This window comes from Mustelus asterias, chromosome 10 (assembly GCF_964213995.1).
Source record: "Mustelus asterias chromosome 10, sMusAst1.hap1.1, whole genome shotgun sequence".
Classification (NCBI taxonomy): Eukaryota; Metazoa; Chordata; class Chondrichthyes; order Carcharhiniformes; family Triakidae; genus Mustelus; species Mustelus asterias.
This window is the reverse complement of record NC_135810.1, coordinates 64174047-64198000: the sequence shown is the minus strand read 5'-3', so window position 1 is coordinate 64198000 and position 23954 is coordinate 64174047. Positions and strand designations below refer to the sequence as shown.

General features: G+C 43.9%; 1 protein-coding gene and 1 pseudogene across 1 annotated transcript in view; one reads left to right on the top strand and one right to left on the bottom strand.

The window, feature by feature from the left end:
- tyr (tyrosinase) overlaps window positions 1-22815 on the top strand; it is a 54357-nt gene extending 31542 nt beyond the window's left edge. The window contains exons 2-5 of the mRNA XM_078222794.1: window positions 2645-2861; window positions 4056-4203; window positions 19971-20152; window positions 22583-22815. Of these exons, the coding sequence (XP_078078920.1) occupies window positions 2645-2861; window positions 4056-4203; window positions 19971-20152; window positions 22583-22815 (780 nt within the window). The remainder of the gene's footprint in view (window positions 1-2644; window positions 2862-4055; window positions 4204-19970; window positions 20153-22582) is intronic.
- LOC144500117 (U2 spliceosomal RNA) lies at window positions 1709-1805 on the bottom strand (annotated as a pseudogene).
- Window positions 22816-23954: the final 1139 nt, after the last annotated feature.

The window sequence follows — 23954 nt, the reverse complement described above, 5'->3', positions numbered from 1 at the left end:
TTCCTCAGTTCACTCTGTTTCGCTCCTGAGAACTGCCGAGTTTTCCACTTTCCTCTCTTCTTACGTAGGGGGGAGCTACGTATTAACGTAGGGGGGAGCTATACGATAAATGGCAGAACAATAAAGGGTGTAGATACGCAGAGGGACCTGGGTGTGCAAGTCCACAGATCCTTGAAGGTGACGTCACAGGTGGAGAAGGTAGTGAATAAGGCATATGGCATGCTTGCCTTTATAGGACGGGGCATAGAGTATAAAAGTTGGGGTCTGATGTTGCGGTTGTATAGAACGTTGGTTCGGCCGCATTTGGAATACTGCGCCCAGTTCTGGTCACCACACTACAGGAAGGATGTGGAGGCTTTAGAGAGAGTGCAGAGGAGGTTTTCCAGGATGTTGCCTGGTATGGAAGGGCTTAGTTATGAGGAGAGATTGGGTAAACTGGGGTTGTTCTCACTGGAAAGACGGAGGATGAGGGGTGACCTAATAGAGGTGTATAAAATTATGAAAGGCATAGATAGGGTGAACGGTGGGAAGCTTTTTCCCAGATCGGTGGTGACGTTCACGAGGGGTCATAGCTTAAAGGTGAGGGGGGGAGGTTTAACACGGATATCAGAAGGACGTATTTTACACAGAGGGTGGTGGGGGCCTGGAATGCACTGCCGGGCAAGGTGGTGGAGGCGGACACACTGGGAACATTTAAGACTTATCTAGATAGCCACAAGAACGGAGTGGGAATGGAGGGATACAAAAGAATGGTCTAGTTTAGACCAGGGAGCGGCACGGGCTTGGAGGGCCGAAGGGCCTGTTCCTGTGCTGCATTGTTCTTTGTTCTTCTTGTTCTATTTCCGATTCCAGCATTTGCTTCTTTTACTATATTTAAGGCTGTCTCTCCTCTGTCTGTATGGGACAGGGGAATTGGCACATAGAATCAATAGCTTTGCTGTCAATCAAAATGAGACTCTGGTGTTTTGAAGGCCTGACCAGATTTTCTGACTCGATAACGACAATAATTCCCTCAGGTGCAACTTTCTGATTTAAAATCAGATTCAGGAGAAAAAACACCACTAGTAAATATGTAAGTCCATAAATATCCTGAGGTCAAAGATTTTAAAATTTCCACTGGGCTTCCTTTTTGTGCTCAATTACCTGCCTCTCCCCATTATATTCTATCCCTATCACCACCTCCTTATTTATTGCTTGACTTCCTTTCCATAGCTTTCTCCCTTTCTCCAATCATACCCTCATTTCAACTCCCCCCCCTCTGCTGTACTTTCTGATTCCTCTTCCGACAGTTGTTTTCCCCATGATCCTCTCCATTGGGCAGCATGGTGGCACGGTGGTTAGCACTGCTGACACACAGTGCCAGGGACCAGGTTTGATTCCCGGCTTGGGTCACTGACTGTGCAGAGTCTGCATGTTCTCCCTGTGTCTGTATGTGTTTCCTCTGGGTGCTCCAGTTTTTTTTTCATACTTTTCCAATTCAATCAAATTAAATCCAATTCAGAGTCTCAACAAGTTGAGACATTTCAGATCCAGGCTGACAAGACAGGGCGAGCGACCAAACCACCCTGTCCTGGGCCCGATCTACATGAGCCAAGCTGATTGGAGAAGGGGGAGGTTCCTCCTCCAAGACTTGAGCTCATTTGCATCTTAGCCAAAAGGCCGAGATGCCTCAGCGTAACCTAATGACCTCGACCAAGGGCGGCCGACCATGGGGTGCCGACCATACTACACTTGATCTTAGCCAAAAGGCCGAGAAGCGATAGCAGATACTACGCTTGATCTTAGCCAAAAGGCCGAGAAGTGATTTCCCCCCACAGTCTGAAAGATGCACTGATTAGGTGCATTGGCCATGCCAAATTCTCCCCCAGTGTATCCGAACAGGCGCTGGAGTGTGGCGACTAGGGAATTTTCACAATAACTTCATTGCAGTGTTAATGTAAGCCTACTTGTGACACTAATAAATAAACTTTAAACACTGTGCTTCACTACACATAGTTTTCATTGAGATCGTGCTAAGATCATGCTCAAGACCAAAATCACAGATCGAGTACCCATGAACATCCATCTACATTTTGAAGGATTAAGGGTGCCATGGAGTTTAGTTCACCTGTGGTATCCTGGGAATATTACTTCAAAAAGAGTTCAAAATCTATGATTAACTTTTTTTTCTAGATAAAGATGAGTTATCTTTAAAAGTATTCACTACTCCTATTAATGGCTGCAATGGGTATATACTAGAATCATTCATCAAGTCTTTGCCTGCACAAAGGGCAAGCTTTAAGCCTAACAAACCGTAAGCTATGGCACAATCAGCAAATGCTCAGTAAATGTTTGTCAGTCACAAGAAGTTCAGGTGATCATCAATGCAAGAGCCTTGTGGAGTATTTACTCCACTATCTCTATCAGGCAGTAAGATGCATTACCCAAGCACACTTCAGAGATAGTGTAATAATTCTAGCCCAGTGCTTTTACAGAGTCAAATGGTTTCTGACAAGAAACATAATAAGAAGTATTTCAAAAACACTGCACTAAAACACATGTTAGTTCAAACATATTTTTGGCATTTGAATTTTAAAAAATAGTGTTCTCAGATTTTGGTGTGGCAGTGAGAAAAAGCATATTTTACTGTTATTTTTTGGCACAGGTAATTTGCACCAGACCAGAAGAATACAACCGTCGTGAGGTTTTGTGTGATGGTGTTCCTGAGGGACCCATTCAACGTAATCCTGGGAACCAGGATCGAAATAGAACCCCCAGGCTTCCAATCTCAGCGGAAGTGGAATTCTGTCTAAACCTGACGGAATATGAAGCTCCACCCTTTGATAAGTTTGCTAATTTTAGCTTCCGGAATACTTTGGAAGGTATTCTATTTATATGTTCTCTTTTTTTTAGTTTATATGTCCTTTGGGAGGTGGGGAGATCTATTTCTTTGTATAGCTCACCAAAATGACTTTGACATGTCTGACTAATGTAATTTGTTTATAACTTGAGCAGCGAGGTTTGTTCGAAGTGTAACTACCTGGACAAAGAATATCAGAAGCAATGTGCACCTATGTGGGAAACGTCCAGAAGAATTTAGCAAAGAGATGGATATTGGTTTAACCAAGTTTAAAACAGCTGATATTGTTCTTACCGGGGACCACCACTCTAAATAGTACCTAGTGTGCATTGACAGAGGTTCATCTAATTAATGTCTTCACAATTATTATATTTTACAGCTAATTATGCTTTTATTTAGTTGCTTAAAGTTAGAGAATTATAGGCTGGTATTTTACCAGTCCTGGCAGGAAAGGGGAGGCAGAACCAGCAATGGGTGGTGAAAGCACTCCCTCTTTGATTCATGTTCCTATATCTCACACTGCCACTATCAAGATTAAATGCTCACAAATGTAGGAACAGCAGAAATTATATGCAGAACTGGATGCCGGTGCAGATGCAAACATCCTTCCACTTCACACACTGAAATATACATACCCGCAGAAGTAACAAGTGATGGTGGAATTTGAAATCAATAAAAAATATGGAATTAAGAATCAATAAAAAGTATGAAATTAAGAATCTACTGTTGACCATGAATCCAATGTCGATTGTCGGAAAAACCCACCTGGTTCTCTAATGCCCTTTAGGGAAGAAAATCTGTCGTCCTTACCTGGTCTGGCCTACATGTAACTCCAGAGCCACAGTAATGTGGTTGACTCTCAACTGCCCTCTGAAATGGTCTAGCCAAGGGCAACTAAGGTTTGGCAATAAATGCTGGCCAGCCATGAATGAATAAAAGAAAACATGGTGCACTAGCCAAGAACAAGAATGAATCATTTAATTGTTTAATATTTAGAAATATAATTGTACTAACAACAATACAATAATTGCATTCCTTTTCTTGCTATTTGTTTGTGAGATGTAGCTGGCGTACTTTCTGCCCTTCTGTAGTTACTCTGTGTGTAGATGAAAATTGATTTTTGTATTACTTTGCTGTTCTTTGAAAGTGTAGTTGGTTAATTAGTAAAACTTGCTTAATTAATCAAGTTACATAAATACAATTTCTTCTTGAACAGGCTTTGCCAATCCAAATGATGCTATATCCAACACAACACAGAGTGGCTTGCATAACGCCTTACACATTTACATGAATGGTTCGATGTCCAGTGTTGGTGGATCGGCGAATGACCCAATCTTTATACTTCATCATGCTTTTGTTGACAGGTGAGCATAATTGACAGTAAATGTACTCCATATTCTCCCATTTCCTGGTTGTTCACTGCAGAAATTCCTCAACTATGCCATGTTGTCTGCTTAGCAGGTGGGTCTCGAAATGTATTCGTGGTGGAAAACAAATGTGCATGAAGTACTGCCCATTCTTGTTAGTGGTGTCCCAAGCAACATATAATATTTGAATTGCATGCTCATTCAAGGCATGTATCCAGCACTACCTGTTCTTGGTTGTTTGAGGGGAATCAAAAATTAGGTTTGTTTGACATCACTTAAAGACAGTGAGTAGATTGAGGGTACACTCTTGCTACAGACAGTAGAGAAGGTTTCTGAAGAGAAAAATGGCTGCACACCCCGCTTGGGGTGGTGAACAGGAGAAGATCATATCTCCTCAATGGAGTAGAAAGCCCTCAAACACTCTTAACTAGTGTGGAATGATAGTTAAAACAGTGCTAAGTCGAGATCATCGTTCTTTTTCAACAATGCTTTAACCGTTTTTACTCCTCATTTGGCTCCTTGTTGGCACCTTGATGAATAAGTTGTGTGGACAAATTCACGATCTTTTGTAAATTTCTTGATCCTTTAATTCGCAAATTGTGAACCATCATCTGAAATGACAAGATCTGAAATGCCATGTGTGGCAAAAAATTCTTCAGTGAATTAATGATCGCTTCTGAGGTTGTTCCATGAAGATATTTAGTCTCAATTCACCTGGAGTAATATTCAAAACCTATTAGAAACGTTTTCCCCTTGAGCTTGAAAAGGTTAATTCTGAGGTGTTCCGAGGTCGGGATGGAAATGAGGATACCATCAATGGTTCTTGTTGCTCTTAGTGATGGATCGTACAGGTGATGCAGCTTAAAATTGATTTCCAAACTGAATTTCACACTCGAGCACAACACTTAGTAAATTCCATTTGTGCCTGGTACTTTCTTTAAAGGATCTCAAGTCTGAGGACTTGAGGTTGTATGACCAACCTCCTCTCGTAGATTAACAAGTTGTCGACAACACTAAGATGTTTTTGATGCTGGAAGAATTGTTTCAGGGTGAGATTATTTGAAGCCTATTCTAGCCATCCATATTTACATATTCTCCTTCTGCTTTTTGCACTTGTGTTTCGTTCAGCGTCTGTGTGGTTATTTTTAGGAATTTTGCCATCAATGAACATTATGACTCCATCTCCTCAACAGACTCCACCTCCTTCTGCCAACCGATGGCAGGCTACCTCCGCTACCACAAAAACACACCGCAGGGGATGCGGAATATCCCTACCCAGTCTTTCTGCTGAAGCTACTGTGGTTTGTGTTGGTCATATTTGTCCAGTTCCTTTAACTACCGAGGGGATTTTAACAATAACTTCATTGCAGTGTTAATGCAAGCCTACTTGTAACACTAATAACTAAACTAAACTAAATGACTGTTCTCAGAAAGCCCTCGTCACATTAAAAAAATTACTAGGATATGCACTTAATGTACTGTAGCGTATAGGGCTATAGACCATGAGTTGGGAGATGATGGCCTAGTGGTATTGTCGTTAGACTATTAATCCAGAAATGCAACCAATGTTCTGGGGAACTGGGTTCGAATCCCGCCACGGCAGATGGTGGAATTTGAATTCAATAAAAATATCTGGAATTAAGAATCCATGACCATGAAACCATGTCAATTGTCGGAATAATCCATCTGGTTCACTAATGTCCTTTTAGGGAAGGAAGTGAGGCCAGATCATTCTCTGGAGGGGAGAGAGTGAGGCCAGATCGTCGTCTGGGGGGGGGGGGGGAGGCAGGGAGGCGGGTAAGATGTATCTCGGGGGGGGGGGGCAGATGGATCTCTGGTGGGGGGGCAGATGGATCTCTGGTGGGGGGGCAGGGGTGGCAATCGGTCTGGGTAGTGGGGAGGGTGGGTAAGGGGAACAGTGATGTTTGTGTGTGTGTCCCCCTTATCCACCACCCCCACTACCCAGACCGATCACCACCCCTGCCCCCCTCCCCCCCCACCAACCGCCCACAGAGTGGCAGCGGACCCCCCTGCCCCTGCCCCCCCAACAGAGATCCATCGTCCCCCCCCCCTCAACCAGAGATCCATCTGCCCCCCCCCACCGGCGATCCATCTGTCCCCCCCACCAGAGATCCACCTGCCACCGCCCCCCCCCCCCACCCCCCCCCCCCCCCCCCCCCCCACCCCCACCCCGAGATACACCCTCGCTCCCGCTTTTCGCTCCCGGGCCACTTTCTCCGTTTTTTGCGGCTCGGGAGCGATCTGACATGGGCACGCTTTTTCCAATTTTTTTCTAACTGCGCATACGCAGTTCAGAGCTCCAATCGTTTCAACCACGCTAAGCCCCGCCCACAGCATGAATGGGACTGAAGATGGCTGAGAGCGAATGGGGGCGCCTGAAAGCAAATATCTAAGTTGGATCTACACTACTCCCAGATTCGGCACTTAGAATGAAAATGGTAAAATTGGGCCCTGAGTGTCAGTGAGCAGGTTATTGCTAAGCAAGTGCTGCCTCATAACGTTATGGATGACCCTGTCCATCACTGCTGCCAATGGAACTATTTCCTTCCTATGCTATGGAGAACAGAACCTTGCACAGTATTTCTGGTGTGGCCTTACCAAAGCCCTATGTTGATTTCTCTATTCTTGTACTCTAGTCCTCTTGCAATAAAGGTCAAGATGCTTTTTGCCTTCCTAATTGCTTGCTGTACCTGCATGCTGACTTTCTGCATTCCTTGTATGAGTACATTCAAGCTTCCCTGAATTTAGCAACTTCTTGTCTTTTAAAAGAAGATTCTTACTACTGAAGTGAATAGCTGATATGGTGGCACTGAGGCTAAAACTGCAGATGGTAGCTAACAACGACATAGAGCCACGGTGGTCAACAGAGTGCAGGAAAAATACATTGTGCTAGAAGGAAAGAGCGAACTAAGCACATGAGAATTTGTGGATGAATTAAATCATATAGGAACAATTGAGGGGTAGTAAAGAGGCATACATAGACAACAGAGGGCTACATGATAGGAAAAAATATAGCGAGATTAGGATAGAAGTCAAAAGAAATTAGGAAGTCAAAGAAGTACTATCAAATTAAATTATCAAGGAACAAAATAAAGTAGAAAATATTTTACAAGCATATCAATTAAACCAGGATGGGAAGAGAACTATTAAGAGTCAGACAGAGTAACACAACAGGTAATGATAGAGAAATAGCAGAGCATGAAAATAATTCTCATTGGAATTTATTGAGAAGAGAGCAGGTAGAAATGACATTGAACATTGAGATGAGTAATGAGATAAGTGCAAAAGGGATGCATGTAATTAACTAATCAAACTCAAGGAGGGTCCATTTGGACTGGGTTCATGCATTTTAAAAGAATCTAGAAAGACTGAAGAGGCCTATTTAATCATTCATTTGAAAAAGGTGTAATGCCAGGGGACTAACTGTAGCTTAACATAATTCCTATATTTATGAAGAGGGATGGAATATGCCAAGGGAATTATAGATCAGTCAGCTTAACTTTGGTGGTATGAAAAATAATAAGAGAATCAGGGAACATCTGGAAAAGAAGACTAAAATAATGAATTGTCAGCGTGGATTTGAAAATGAACCTACCTCGCATTAAGTTGATCTTTCTCCACACCCTAGCTATAACTGTAACACTACATCCTGCACTCTTGCCTTTCCTTCTCTATGTACGATAAGTTTTGTCTGTATAGCACGCAAGAAACAATACTTTTCACTGTATACTAATACATGTGATGATAATAAATCAAATCAAAATCAAAAGGGAAAGTTTTCACCAACCTTACTGAATTGTCTGAAGGGACAACAGCAAGAGTTGACAGTGGTAATGCAGCAGAAGTAATTCAACTGGCTTTTCAAAATGCCTTCAAAACGTGCAGCATAACAGACAAATGAATAAGCTCAGAGAATGGGGAGTCAGAGGACACGTGGCATAATGGATCCCTCACTGGCTTCAAGACAGGAAGCAGAGAGTGGGAGTAAACGGATAGTTATTCAGAGTGGCAGTGGTGAAGTGGTGTTCTACAAGAATCAATGCTGGAAACACAACTCTTCACACTTCATATTGACAATTTGGACTTTGGAATCAAAAGCCCAATTTCTGAATTTGCAGATGACAATGAATTAGGGGGTATGGTCAATATTGAAGAGGATTGCAACAAATTCAGGAGAACATTAATACATTTGCAGAATGGACAAAAGAAGTTAGATGTGAAGTCACACATTTGATCGGAAGAAAAGGGGGAATTTATGATTGGGAAGCTGAGTCTAAGTGCGTAAAAAGAACAAAAGGATTGCAGTGTACAACTATATAATCAAGAAAATCTCTTGAACACACTCTCCCCCCTCTCTGTCGTTATTACAAATTATTTACAATATTACATACAGTTGCAGTGCCCCATCATCATCAGTCTTTAGTTTCTACAGCTTCTTGTAATTTTCTTGCAAGTTTGCTCCTTTACATCTTTCCCTCTAACCATTCAGTAAATTCAAATCCCACAGCAGCTTGAGAATTTAACTTCAATTTTAAAGATAAACCAAAAGAGAAGATATCTGAACTTCCCATGAAGTAGCTGAACAAACCGCTCAGTTGTACTAAACCACTATGAAGAATAAAAAGGTAGTGATCGAGAATAAAATCGACCATTACCTTTTCAAGGCAGCCAGAAATAGATAATAAATGCCAGGCTCAGAGATGTCCACACCCCAAAAATGCATTTTTAAAAGTTGCACTGCTTCTTTACAGACTTGGTGACAAATGCTCCATTGGATAGCATGTAGCCAGACCTGGCAGCCCACTCACTGACCTGGCAGTCCACTCACTGACCTGGCAGTCCACTCAGTGACCTGGCAGTCCACTCAGTGACCTGGCAGTCCACTCAGTGACCTGGCAGTCCACTCAGTGACCTGGCAGTCCACTCAGTGACCTGGCAGTCCACTCAGTGACCTGGCAGTCCACTTTCTGTTTAATGGTACTGGTGGCACAGGGCTTTGCTGTTCTCTCTGCTGCTTACAGACTGTGATGCTCTCTGCTCTCTTGAAGAATTATTGTACTTGACTTGAGCCTTAACGAAAAGACAATTTTTGATTGTTTTGAAATTGTTAGAAAGTGAATTGTAGAAAAAGCACAGATTTGGGTCCAGTCGTCTTTGGGTTCACTCATCTTTTCCAAAATATTAGACAGAATTTTACATTTCCCCAGTTTGCAGGGCAGGGGTGGAGGGCGGCGGTGGGGGGGGGGGGGGGGGGGGGACGTTTTGGATAACCTTCTCACCAGGCTCCTGCCTGCTCTGCCCTCTCTGCAATTTTACTCTAGGTTGGCGTGTCCTCCCCCAATTGAGGGCTTTAAGCGGCCAATTATTAACCATTCCCACTCAACCTCAAAGTTTCAAGTTGACAGGAGCAGTTCAGGAGCAGAGGGAGAAGCGAAAAAGTAACTGCTCAGGCCTCGGGCAGGAGGGGGGTGGGCACCTCCATTAGCAGCCTCTTTTTAACATTAGGCATCGCCCAACAATAGATCCGACCGCTGCACGTGTTTCCCTCCCCTCTCCCCAGCTTCTCCACAAATATCCCCACACCTTCCCTCCCCCCCCGGCCCCCCCACACTCCCACCCACCCTCCTGGGCCTTACCTCCACACATCGCCCTGGAACCCCCATGCTTGTCTGACCCTAGACTTCCAGGGCTGAGGGGGAATTTTACCGCCTTGTCCGCCACGGAGGCTCACAGAATGGAATTCTCTGTTGGCCTCAGGCAGGATTATACAATCTCGCCCGAGCGAAGTTGTAAAATCCCACCTTAGACTCTGGAGACTGCTTGCAGTCCCAATCCTGTCCACTGCAACTTTTGATGTGGAGATGCCGGCGTTGGACTGGGGTAAGCACAGTAAGAAGTCTCACAACACCAGGTTAAAGTCCAACAGGTTTATTTGGTAGCAAATACCATAAGCTTTCGGAGCACAGCTCCTTCGTCAGATATCCACTCCATCTGACGAAGGAGCTGTGCTCTAAAAGCTTATGGTATTTGCTACCAAATAAACCTGTTGGACTTTAACCTGGTGTTGTGAGACTTCTTACTGCACTGCAACTTTTGGCAGTGCTGGGACTAGGGAGCTGTCCTATTTAAATTTAACCCTAGATTTGGCAATTTGGTTGCATGCCTCCTATCTCTCGTGGTAGTGATGGTGACTAAAGTTTTGTGTTCATTTCATTTATACATTGAGTATGTTTAGCATCTTTGAACAAATTTCAATAATAGTTCTAAAAGTCTTTAGGAGTTATCATCTAAGGATCAGGCTTCTGATGTTTCACCAATTTTCACGACCAGCCTTTCAATATCCTGGCAATTCAAGCTTTATTCCCTGCAATGTGTAATAATGTGTTTTGTTTCTTAAAGACTGGATTAGTTGTAAGTATTCGCATTCCAACCATTATTCATGTAAATTGAGTCTGTGTCTTTATAAGTTCTGTTTGTGAACAGAATTCCCACTCACCTGAAGAAGGGGCTCAGAGCCTCGAAAGCTTGTGTGGCTTTTGCTACCAAATAAACCTGTTGGACTTTAACCTGGTGTTGTTAAACTTCTTAATGTGTAATAATAGGCATGGATCTCTGTAAGTTCAACTTTCTAGGTTATAGTTTGTCAATCCACTCCAGATATATTCTTAGCACTCTGTAACGTCAGTGGATTTCAGAGAGGAAGCCAATGATTTGTAATCCAAACATTCACCAGTCTTTGAGTTTTGGAGAAATTTGATCTTATTGTTTAAATAGCTGCAAATTCCAGCTTTTCGAAATGTGGCTGCTTGTTGATTTTATAAAGTATTAGTGAGCAATTTCCTGCATCCATTCCTACTCCCACATGCTTTCAAAATTCACATTAGCATTTGGAAAGGAATGTTATAATTAAAATGCAATCAGCATTTTAGAGAAGGCGGGATGGCAGATACATTTGTGAAACAAAGGGTGAATGTTCCTTGCAGTCTGGTTCAATCCTGAAAAGGGTAATGTGTTGGAATCAGGTGCTAGAGGACCAACATTCACCAGAGTGCCATCCCACCATTTAATGGTCTGGAACCTGGGGCTAGACAAACATCACTCTGATCTCATATAGTCGTTGCCGTCTAGCAGACATTTCAGGAATCACCGAGCTCTGTACTATGCTGGTGGAGAATGGGAATTACTATTGAGGCGATGTCTAACTGTACACATGGTTATGACGTCATGCTACAGGCTGCTATTAACTCCCAAGATCCCTGACTACTACTTGAAGTATATTGGGGCCGAGTGGTATTATTGCTAGACCATTAATCCAGAAACTCAGCTAATGTTCTGGGTACCCAGGTTCAAATACCACCACGGCACATGTTGGAATTTGAGTTCAATAAAAAACATCTGGAATTACGAATCTACTGCTGAGCATAAAACCATTGTCAATTGTCGTAAAACTCCATCTGGTGCACTAAGGTCCTTTAGGGAAGGAAATCTGAAGACCTTACTTGCTCTGGCCTACATGCGGTTGACTCTCAACTGCCCTCTGAAATGGCCTAGCAAGCCACTCAGTTCAAGGACAACTAATTCTGGCGGCTAACCAGCAATGCCTATATCCCACAAATACATTTTTAGAAATCCATATTCATGTCGGACAGACATTTTATGGAGGCTGTTGAAATATGCACTGAGTTAGGTTGACTCCAATGCAGGTCACCCTTAAAACCTATAGCAGCCACATAGACCAGTCTTCAGTGCAGCAGCATCAGGAGAATAAACCAAATTACTAAAGCTATTCTCATGAGGCCGCATCATATGATCCTCCGATGCAAGTCTAACTTATGCATTGCCAACCAACATGTTGATAGATCAAGAGGCTTTCCACATGTCACTGCTGTGGACAGAAAGGTGACTCAACATACTCAGCTTGTGCGAGATTCATGGTGGGAGATAATTGAGGAGCAGGGCATCTGTTACATTTAAATGATCATGGAGCATTGCATCAGATAGAAGAGCCATTCACTAAATGAAAATTTCAGAGAAGCAAAATATATTTACGGAGGTGCAAAGTATATACAGTGAGGAAACCCCTCCCTACTGTGCCCCTGCCTACTGTGCCCCTGCCTCCTGTGCCCCTGCCTCCTGTGCCCCTGCCTGTTGTATCCTTCCTGCTGTGCCCCTGCCTGCTGAACCCATGTCTGTTCTTGCCCTTGTCTGCTGTACCCCTGCCTGCTGAACCCATGTCTGTTCTTGCCCTTGTCTGCTGTACCCCTGCCTGCTGTGCCCCCTGCCTGCTGTGCCCCTTCCTGCTGTGCCCCTTCCTGCTCTGCCCCTGCCTGCTGTGCCCCTTCCTGCTCTGCCCCTGCCTGCTGTACCCCTGTATTCTCTTACCTTTGCTGTACCCCTGTCTGTCTGTGGAGCTCCAACATTTCTCTGAGGGCCAATTCCAGAGGCTCATCATCGGATTTGCACTCAGCGGGAGCCTGGCCTCCAGCAGTCCTCCGAGTGTCAGAGATCTCGGCTGTCACTGCCTCTACCTGCTGTGGACGCATTTCAGTGATGTGCTCACCAGCTGGTGACCGCAAGACCTGCTGCAAAACCCGGTCGCACTGAGGTGTGTGTCTCTGCGTTCACAGAGGCTGCAGGTGAACATGGTGAGAGCTCTACATCTAATGGGCCCTCAGGGCCTGGTGGCTGGGGCCGAGGGACTGGCTGGTGATGTGTCGCCTCCTTTTCTTGCTGGTGGCTGTAATAGAGAGGAGATAATTAGTGATTGGCTGGATAGTCACCACATTGAAGAGCACTCACAGTTTTGGTGGGTGGGTGATGACTAGTGGATGGACAGTTGGATAGACTCACTGGCTTGTTAGCTCAGGAATGGTCCCTATTCTCACCAGCCAACTCTGCTGCCTGCTGTTCAAATGGGGTGAGTAACCTAACCTCCAGGATCGCTCCTTCAGTCTGGGATCTCTCTGCTGTTGTGGACAATCTTTTCTTGCATAAAGAATATGTGAAGACATGATGACCCAATGAGAGTGTGAGTTAAGATTGAGAAAACTTACCTTGACGGAGCAGATGAGATGATTCATTCTTTGCTGGCACTGGATAGCAGTCCTGTTTTGAGCAGAGTAAGTGCGGACTGGTCTGGCAACAAGCGTCTAAGTCTTGGTGGTGAGCTTGGTAGACCACCTGCACCCATCACAAAGAGTATAGGATCTCCACGACTGCATGGAAGAGTGCCACCAGCACTTTGTCGCTGAACTTGAGGGATAGCATTTGTGTCTTCTGAGGGCCATCACTCATCGTGGGCAGTCCTGGGCTGCAGAGAGCGAATCTGTATGTGGGTGTCATTTAAACAGAGACATAGAAACTAGAAGCAGGAGGAGGCCGTTTGGCCCTTCGAGCCTGCTCCGCCATTCACTTTGATCATGGCTGATCATCAAATTCAATATCCTGATCCCGTATTCCCCCCATGTCTCTCGATCCCTTTAGCCCATGATCTACATCCAATTTCTTCTTAAAAGCACACAATGCTTTGACCTCAACTACTTTGTGTGGTAGTGAATTCCACAGATTCAGCACTCTCTGGGTGAAGAAGTTTCTCCTCACCTGAATCCTAAAAGGTTTACCCCTTGTCCTCAAACTATGATCCCTAATTCTGGACTCCCCCACCATCGGGGAACATTCTTTCTGAATCTACTCTGTCTAATCCTATTAGAAGTTTACAAGTTTCTATGAGAATCCTGCCCTTAGTGGATGCTTATCAGTGCAAAAAGCTGAATCGCACAGCAAATTTTAGCATAGGTCCAAAAATGTTAAATTCATACAGAAAAGTGAAAACATAGCAAAAGAACTGGGAAAACATGCAAGGAAAAGAATCAAAATGCTGGGGAAAGGTTCAAAATCCAAATATCAATTGTGAAAAGAGCCCAATTGCCCTTCTGAAACATCAATCTTATACCACGAGAGGTCACTTAACTTTAATAATTTACAAATCCATCACTGCACAAATTACATTTCTGTGCACTCAATTATAGTTTCCCCCCATGATACAACCTAATAAAATTGGGCATAGCTGCAGCTTGAGACATGAGAAATTCAATTCCTGCTGCACTTCTCTATATCCTTTCACTGTGTCATAGAATCATAGAATCCCTACAATGCAGAAGGAGACCATTCGGCCCATCGAGTCTGCACCAACCACAATCCCACCCAACCCCTATCTCCATAGCCCTACCTATTTATCCTACTAATCTCCTGACACTAAGGGGCAATTTAGCATGGCCAATCAACCTAATCCGCACATCTTTGGAGTGTGGGAGGAAACTGGAGCACCCAAAGGAAACCCACGCAGACATGGGGAGAATGTGCAAACTCCACACAGACAGCCACCCAAGCCGGGAATCGAACCTGGGTCCTGGGCGCTATGAGAGAGCAGTGATAACCACTGTGTCACCGTGTCGTATGTTAGGTTTCATTTATATAAAAGAAAAAATTTAATTCTGGGAAGTGATCATTTAACATGAATCAAAATCTAGAAATTCCATGCAATGTAAAATAACATCACTTATTTAGTGGCGTTGAGGCAGTTAGGGCTAATTTGTATGTTCACTATTAAATTACCCACCTATTTTTCTGTGCCAATTTTTTGAAATAGCTTTTCTGAGTTCAGCAGACACACACACACTGGATGAGGTGAATGTCACGCGACTCAAATGGAGTGCAATGTATGAGCTTCTCAAAGAGGTGGTGTTGTTGGCTTTATTTGCACGTGGAATCATTTGTATGTGAAAGATGAACAGATGAATCAGATTTCTCTGTCTCAGATGTGTACGAATCTGCAGACGATTTATGACTTGAGGGATCGCTACTCAGAATAAACTGGGCAAGTGAAATAAAGGATGAATGGAGACGGTTGTGTCTCTCTGCAATGAGCTAACATGCTCTGGCTTAAGTCTTCCCTTGGCTATCCTGCTGCAGTACAGGGATGAATTGAATCTCAGTTTTAACAATCACCTTCAGAAATGTTATAGGTGAAAGATTTCCCTTCATTGGGAATTGTGAGTTTTGTAACAGGAGGGACCCATTTTATGTTCACACTGACCTATTCATACACTCGAATAACTTCATCTGCTTTAAATTATCATCTATGCAATGCTGGAGCTGCTACTGAAGAGGCAAAGGTGAAATCTAAAATTTCAGGCTCTCTGCTAATCTGATGGTGTCCCCTAGATACAATACTGAAGCTGGATAGGGGATTCTATTTGTAAGTAACCTTTTAAATGTCATGTTAACAATCAAGTTAATGGGATGAATTCTGCTTTAAATATTTAGATACTTAAAGTTTTCATATCGTGATTGAACTATAAATATAACACAAGGCTTCACTATATTTTTGTTTAGAATAAGTCAATGAAACAATAATACCAGAAATAACTTGTATTTATATAGTGCCTTTTCCATCCTTTATTGCCAAAGAATTAGTTGCTATTATAATGTAGGGGCAAGTGGCAGTCAAATTGACCACACAAAGGTCCCCAAACACCAATGAGACAAACAAGCTGATAATCTGTTAAAGTGGTGATCATTAAGGGCAGACTGAGAAGACTCCTGTTCTTAAAATATTGCCCTGGAATCATTCCCATTAGATTCTCTGCGAGGGGAGACAGAATTTCATTTAACATCTCATCTAAATGATGGCACCTCCAACAATACCAGTCTAGATTACAATCTACTGGAACCCATACCTTCTTACTTGGAGGTATGGGTGCAACCACTCAGCCAAAGATTAGAGGTGGAATTTTCAATTTCACGTACTATGTGCCGTGATGGACGTGAAAAATTGTGGTTTTCCCGCTGGCCGCAATGGCAGGATTTCACAGGGTATTGCACCCTGAATTGTATTGTATTGTACCCGTCCTCTGATTCATCCACTATGCCATGACCTCACCACTGCCTTGCCCTGGGTGCCATATTTAAAGCTGGCCTGTGCTATGGCCTCTTCCTCTGCAGCCTCAGCTTCATTGACCTCACTGCCCTCATCCCCTTCGATGTCCTCCTCATAGAAGGAGATCTGCAGCTGTAACATCATGGAATCTGGCAGCTCCTCCCACTTTTTGCACTGTCAGGTTGTGAAGCGCTCAGTAAGCCACGATAATCCATGAGACCTCAAGTGACCCGCCAGATCTGTCCAGGCAGCGGAATCATATTTTTTAAATGCCTGTGGTGTGCTCCACCAATATTCAGATAGCAGCATCAGCATCATTGAACCTTCTCTGGGATACGGTTTGTGGCATTGGATGGGTGTCATCAATCACACCCTTCCCGTTCCTCAGGAGCCAATCTTAGATGCTGGACTGTCCCTTCAAGATATCCAGGATCTGTGATCTGCTTTAGATATAGGCATCATGGAGGCTTCCACTTCTGCCCTCTCAGGGAATTTAATGGAAATGATTCCAGGGCCATAGTCTTGTGCAAACCTGCAGGATTTGCTATTTGTGGTCGGTTGCCAGGGAGATCATAGAGTGACATGAGTACAGTTGATGGCTCCCTGCACCTGTGGGAACCTGGAAATAGCTGCAAAGCCCAGTGTCTTCGTGTACTTAAAACATAGAACAGTACAGCACACAACAGGCCCTTCGGCCCATGATGTTGTGCCGAGCTTTATCTGAAACCAAGATCAAGCTATCCCACTTCCTATCATCCTGGTGTGCTCCATGTGCCTATCCAATAACCGCTTAAATGTTCCTAAAGTGTCTGACTCCACTATCACTGCAAGCAGTCCATTCCACACCCCAACCACTCTCTGAATAAAGAACCTACCTCGGACATCCTTCCTATATCTCCCACCATGAACCCTATAGTTATGCCCCCTTGTAATAGCTCCATCCACCCGAGGAAATAGTCTTTGAACGTTCACTCTATCTATCCCCTTCATCATTTTATAAACCTCTATTAAGTCTCCCCTCAACCTCCTCCGCTCCAGAGAGAACAGCCCTAGCTCCCTCAACCTTTCCTCATAAGACCTACCCTCCAAACCAGGCAGCATCCTGGTAAATCTCCTTTGCACTCTTTCCAGCGCTTCCACATCCTTCTTATAGTGAGGTGACCAGAACTGCACACAATATTCCAAATGTGGTCTCACCAAGGTCCTGTACAGTTGCAACATAACCCCACGGTTCTTAAACTCCAACCCCCTGTTAATAAAAGCGAACACACTATAGGCCTTCTTCACAGCTCTATCCACTTGAGTGGCAACCTTCAGAGATCTGTGGATATGGACCCCAAGATCTCTCTGTTCCTCCACAGTCTTCAGAACCCTACCTTTGACCCTGTAATCCACATTTAAATTTGTCCTACCAAAATGAATCACCTCACATTTATCAAGGTTAAACTCCATCTGCCATTTTTCAGCCCAGCTTTGCATCCTATCTGTCTCTTTGCAGTCTACAACAGCCCTCCACCTCATCCACTACTCCACCAATCTTGGTGTCATCAGCAAATTTACTGATCCACCCTTCAGCCCCCTCCTCTAAGTCATTAATAAAAATCACAAATAGCAGAGGACCAAGCATTGATCTCTGTGGCACTCCACTAGCAACCTGCCTCCAATCCGAAAATTTTCCATCCACCACCACTTCGATCAGATAGCCAGTTACCTATCCAATCGGCCAACTTTCCCTCTATCCCACACCTCCTTACTTTCATCATAAGCCGACCATGGGGGACCTTATCAAACGCTTTACTAAAATCCATGTATATGACATCAACTGCCCTACCTTCATCAACACACTTAGTTACCTCCTCAAAAAATTATATCAAATTTGTGAGGCACGACTTGCCCTTCACGAATCCGTGCTGACTATCCCGGATTAATCCGCATCTTTCTAAATGGTCGTAAATCCCAACCCTAAGGACCTTTCCCATCAACTTACCAACCACCGAAGTAAGACTAACCGGCCTATAATTACCAGGGTCATTTCTATTCCCTTTCTTAAACAGAGGAACAACATTCGCCACTCTCCAGTCCTCTGGCACCATCCCCGTGGACAGTGAGGGCCCAAAGATCAAAGCCAAAGGCTCTGCAATCTCATCCCTTGTCTCCCAAAGAATCCTAGGATATATTTCATCAGGCCCAGGGGACTTATCGACCTTCAGTTTATTCAAAACGGCTAGTACATCCTCCCTCCGAACATCTACTTCCTCCAGCCTATTAGCCTGTAACACCTTCTCTTCCTCAAAAACATGGCTCCTCTCCTTGGTGAACACTGAAGAAAAGTATTCATTCATCACCTCTCCTATCTCTACTGACTCCATACACAAGTTCCCACTACTGTCCTTGACCGGCCCTAACCTCACCCTGGTCATTCTTTTATTCCTCACATAAGAGTAAAAAGCCTTGGGGTTTTCCTTGATCCGACCCGCCAAGGACTTCTCATGCCCCGTCCTAGCTCTCCTAAGCCCCTTTTTCAGCTCATTCCTTGCTAACTTGTAACCCTCGATTGAGCCATCTGAACCTTGTTTCCTCATCCCTACATAAGCTTCCCTCTTCCTTTTTACAAGACATTCCACCTCTTTTGTGAACCATGGTTCCCTCACTCGGCCATTTCCTCCCTGCCTGACAGGGACATACCTATCAAGGACACACAGTATTTGTTCCTTAAAAAGTTCCACTTTTCATTAGTGCCTTTCCCTGAAAGTTTCTGTTCCCATCTTATGCCCCCTAATTCTTGCCTAATCGTATCATAATTACCTCTCCCCAATTATAAACCTTGCCCTGCCGTATGGCCCTATCCCTCTCCATTGCAATAACAAAAGACACCGAATTGTGGTCACTATCTCCAAAGTGCTCTCCCACAACCAAATCTAACACTTGACCTGGTTCATTTCCCAGTGTACTGGCTTGCTTGATGTCGCATGAAGTGCATGTTATTGTGGGCCTTGGCAAAGAGAGTGTCTGTTGCCTCCTGCATGCATTTACACATGGAACCATTGATGTAGAACTTCAGGGCGGTGGTGACTTTCAGAGCTACTGGCAATGGATGTCCGCCCAGTCCCCATGGCGCCAAGTCCTGGAGAATGTGCTCTATGTGAGCCACTGGATCCCTGGATATGTGGCGGCGACGGCAACATCGTCACTCGCTCATCTGCAGGAAAGACATGCATTTCCTGTATACCCCAGGGTCTTGCAAGGTGCCTATGAATGACATTTGCATGATCCTCAAACTTGGTGTGTATATGGGCCTTGCTGCCCCTTGCTCCTGAGGGTGAACATCCTGCCTTTGGCTGTTGTCATCTTCTCCTTCTCTCTTGACTGCATACAATAATGATGATTGCAATCAATACAACATCCATCTTACTGATGGGCTCCTTCCTGTTGCAGACATGAGGGAATACATGAGTCAGCATGGAGGCCTCGAAGGTCCTCTTTCTTTCCATGATGACTAACGAGCCACTGGTGGATAAAGGGATTGTGTCAGATTTAAATTTATACCACAGGTGTTCCCGACATTATACAGCTGGAAAGGGGGCCTGTCATTGGAGGCTTGATGGCACAACTGCAAACTGATTTCATAATGGTATAAAATCGATAGCCACACTCTCATGCTATTTTTCAATCCACTATGATGCCTGCCACGTAGAGGAGCGAAATGTTCTGCCTTAGGTATCGAGGGTGAATCTTATTGTGATCCAATTAAACCTTCAGTATTAGAACTCCTAATATGGTTTCTATTTTGTTTTGCCAACTGCAGCATATATGAACGATGGTTACGGAGACACATGCCCCATCCGACAATCTTTCCAGCAACGAACACACCAATAGGCCACAACCGTGACTATTGCATGGTGCCTTTCATTCCAATCTACAGAAATATAGATTTTTTTATTTCTACAAGAGAGCTTGGATATGATTACGATTACTTGGTTGAATCAGGTAAGATGCATTTCCTTAAATAGTTCTCGATATAATACCAATTATTGTCTGTAAGATTAAAATATGTACGTTCAAACTATCAAATGAACTCTGTGATTCAGTGCACCCCTGGGGGAAATAGCTCTTGTACTTACACACACAGCTCTGTACCCACAAGCTTTATACCAATGAATTATTTTTGAAATGTAGTCAATGTTGTTTCTTATGCAAATGCAGTTGTCAATATTGCAACACAGCAAACTTTCGCAAACAGCATTGAGATGAATAACCGAACAATCTGTTTATTTGGTGTTGCTGGTCGAGGAATAAACATTAGCCAGGACATCAGAACAAGAACTCTAAATTGATTGAATCAAATGTATGATGTGCACGTCGGGAACGGGTTTAGTGCCTTGTGAAAGTTAATAGGCAGGATTTGGGATCTGGGACAGAAGCAGAGGCGGAAGGACACGTAGATAATTGCACTGCTGGCCAGCGTGCAGTTTTCTGGCAGCATCCTGTCCAGAGCCATTTTCCTGCCCGGGGCCATTTTCCTGCATGCCAGATCAGGCATGCAATGGCGATCCGCCCACAATGATTGCTTAGATAATTAAAAGGCCAATTATGACCAATCAGAGGCTGACTGGAATTTTCCATTTGGTTTACTGGTCTCCCTGTACCATAGGTGCCTGGAAATGGCCTCCCAGCAGTTGAGTTTGAGACAGCCCTCATGCTCTCTCTCTCCCCCCCAGGTCCCACTTCTGAGCTGTTGTGGCTCCAGTGGGAGAGATCTCCTGTACAATGGTGACCAATCTTTTTTACTCAGAAGTTTAATAAGTTCAAAACTCAAAACCATGCCCATGCTCCCCGAAAGCTGCAATTCAGCACCATAGAATCCCTACTGTGTAGAGGCTATCCGGCCCATCAATCTGCACCAACTCACTGAAAGGGCATCCCATCAAGGCCCTCACCCCTATCCCTATAACCCTATGCATTTACCACGGCTAATACACCTAACTTACACATCCTTGGACACTTAAGGGACAATTTAGCATGACCAATCCATCTAACCCTCACATCTTTGGAGTGTGGGAGGAAACCACAGCATCTGGAGGAAACCCATGCGGACATGGGGAGAATGTGCAAACTCCACACAGATAATCACCCAATTTGAACCTGGGTCCCTGGCACCGTGAGGCAGCAGTGCTAACCACTGTGCCACATACTGCCCCAGGGTATCATTATATGCCATGCGGCCTCAACACAGGATTTGCTCATTTTCAATCTATGTTATACGACTGAAACAAACTGATGAGCAGCTAGAAGTGGTAAATGGATTGTCTCTCGGGGGAACATCACTTCGTTTACAGCGTCAACTCTCTAAAATATTTACAGACTTGTTAAAGCGGCCTGGCAAGTCATTGCAACCATACTCATAACATCTGTAGTTATCATCATCTGTCGGCCGAACACAAGGAGGTATTGAAACACTTTCATCCACTAGGCAGACACTGACACCGGGCAGACAGCCACTACACTTCCGTCTTTCATTGGGGAGAACCTTAAAAAGCACACAGTTCAGAAGTAAAAGACACACAACTGTTACTAAGCAGAAGTAGCAGGGTTTATTTAGAAACTTGGAGAAATAGATGAAGGTCATAATGGTCCACAACCCTGTTCTGCCACTCAATAAGATCATGGATAATCTGTGATCTAACTCCACCCACCTGCTGTTACCCCATATCCTTTAACCTAAATCTTCAAATATTAATCTCAGATTTAAAATTAACAGTTGACCTCACACATTGCTGTTTGTGGAAGAAGGTTCCAAAAGCCCACCACCTTTTGTGCGTAGAAATGTTTCCTAATTTCACTCCTGCAAAGTTCAGCTATAACCTTTAGGCTATGTCCCTGAGTTCTAGGCTTGAGCCCCAAAGAGCAGGGAAGGTTTCTTTCTTTCTGTCCGTCCTATCAGTTCCCCATAATATCTTTAAAACTGCAATTACATCAACCTTAACATTCAGATTTTCAGGGAATACAACCCAACTTTGTGTAAAAGCAAAATATTGCAGATGCTGCAGGTCTTAAATAAAAATAGAAAACGCTGAAAAAACTCAGCAGGTCTGGCAGCATCTGTGGATAGAGAAACAGAGTTGACAGTTCAAGTCTGTATAAGTCTTCTTCTGAGTCTGCTTTGTGTACTTGGTCTGCTTTGTCTATTTTTCTTCTACTTTGTGTAATCTCTTCTCATACTTAAATTCTTAGGGGCCATAAAATTGCGTAAAATGAGTTCATAAATATGTTCTTGCTGCTCCTTACTTGTAGTCCCAGAGTAATTCACTATAAATTCTGCAGTCCTGGAAACAACAGACGTGCCAGAGCTGCTTTCAATCTGTGTCTGCTCTTGATATTTTTTTAACATATTCCTTTCTTCTCTCTTGTATTTTTCAGTACCACCTTCAATCCAGGAAATCCTTGCCCCCTATCTAGAGGAAGCCAAGCAGATCTGGCCTTGGTTGCTGAGCGCTGCAGTGATTGGCTGCTTGGTGACAGCACTATTTAATTATATTGTTACACAGGCTTGTCAGATGAGGAAGAAACGAAACTCCACCTTTGAAGAGAGGCAGCCTCTGCTAAGTGGCTGTGATGAGGACCACGGTGTAACCTACCAAACAGCTATGTGAATTGTTGGTTCAACATTCGATTGTTGATGCGCATAAAACTGCTAACACATGAATAGACAATTATAACCTATCTGGTGCTGCAGAAAGAAAAGTAATCTGCTATAAAACAGTGACCTCCTACCCTAGACACTATCAGATTAAAGTACAGGGTGCAAACTGTGTCTGATATTGAGAACTTTCTGAAACAAATAGGAACAACCTCAACAAAATGGCCCCTTATATTATCCTTCCCACTGGCTGGAATTTTACCAGCACGCCCGCCATGGAATCGGGGCAAGCAAGGCTTGCAGAACGGAATTCCCCGTTGGCCTCGGGCGGGATTTTACGAGCCTCGCCCGAGCGAGGTCGTAAAATACCAGCTACTGTGTCTGTCTCTTCTTCAACTCTCCAATGGGCCAAATTTTCTCACAGCGGCAAATCTAATGACATCTGCCATTAGCTGGACTTGCCTTTGCACAGTTTGGTTTTCTAGACTTTTACATGGCAGCTGGTTAGATTGGTATTTCTCACTCAAAGAAAGTGATATATTGGATACTTTGCATTTGTGCAATTAAAAGTTGCGGACATTTTAGAAGTACAATTGTGAGGAGGAATTCCCAGCTACTTACAACTGATTAAAATTAAGATCAACTAATTAGAACCTGTTTGGTTCCCTGAAGCAAAGATATAATTGGATTCATTGAGAAGCAAGCCAACCAAACTTGTTCTTGCAGAGAGGAGGATTCCAGGGGAAATTAGATATATAAAGTGCACAAAGAAGTATTTGCAAATCTGAAGTATAAATGGGAATATTACTCTATTTCTGGCATTCTGACAGAATATTAAATGAATCACGGAATACTACAGTGCAGAAGAGGCCCTTCAGCCCATTGAGTCCGCACCAATGTGTGAAAGGCCCTGACCTGTCCACCTAATCCCGCTTGTCAGCACTTGGCCCAAAGCCTTGAATGTTATGGCATGTCAAGTACTCATCCAGGTACTTTTTGAAGGATGTGTGGCATCCTGCCTCCACCACCCTCCCAAGGAGTGCATTCCAGACCATCATCACCCTCTGGGTAAAAAGGTTTTTCTTCAAATCCCCCCGAAACCTCCCAGCCCTCACTTTTAACTTGTGTCCCCTCGTGACTGACCCTTCAAAT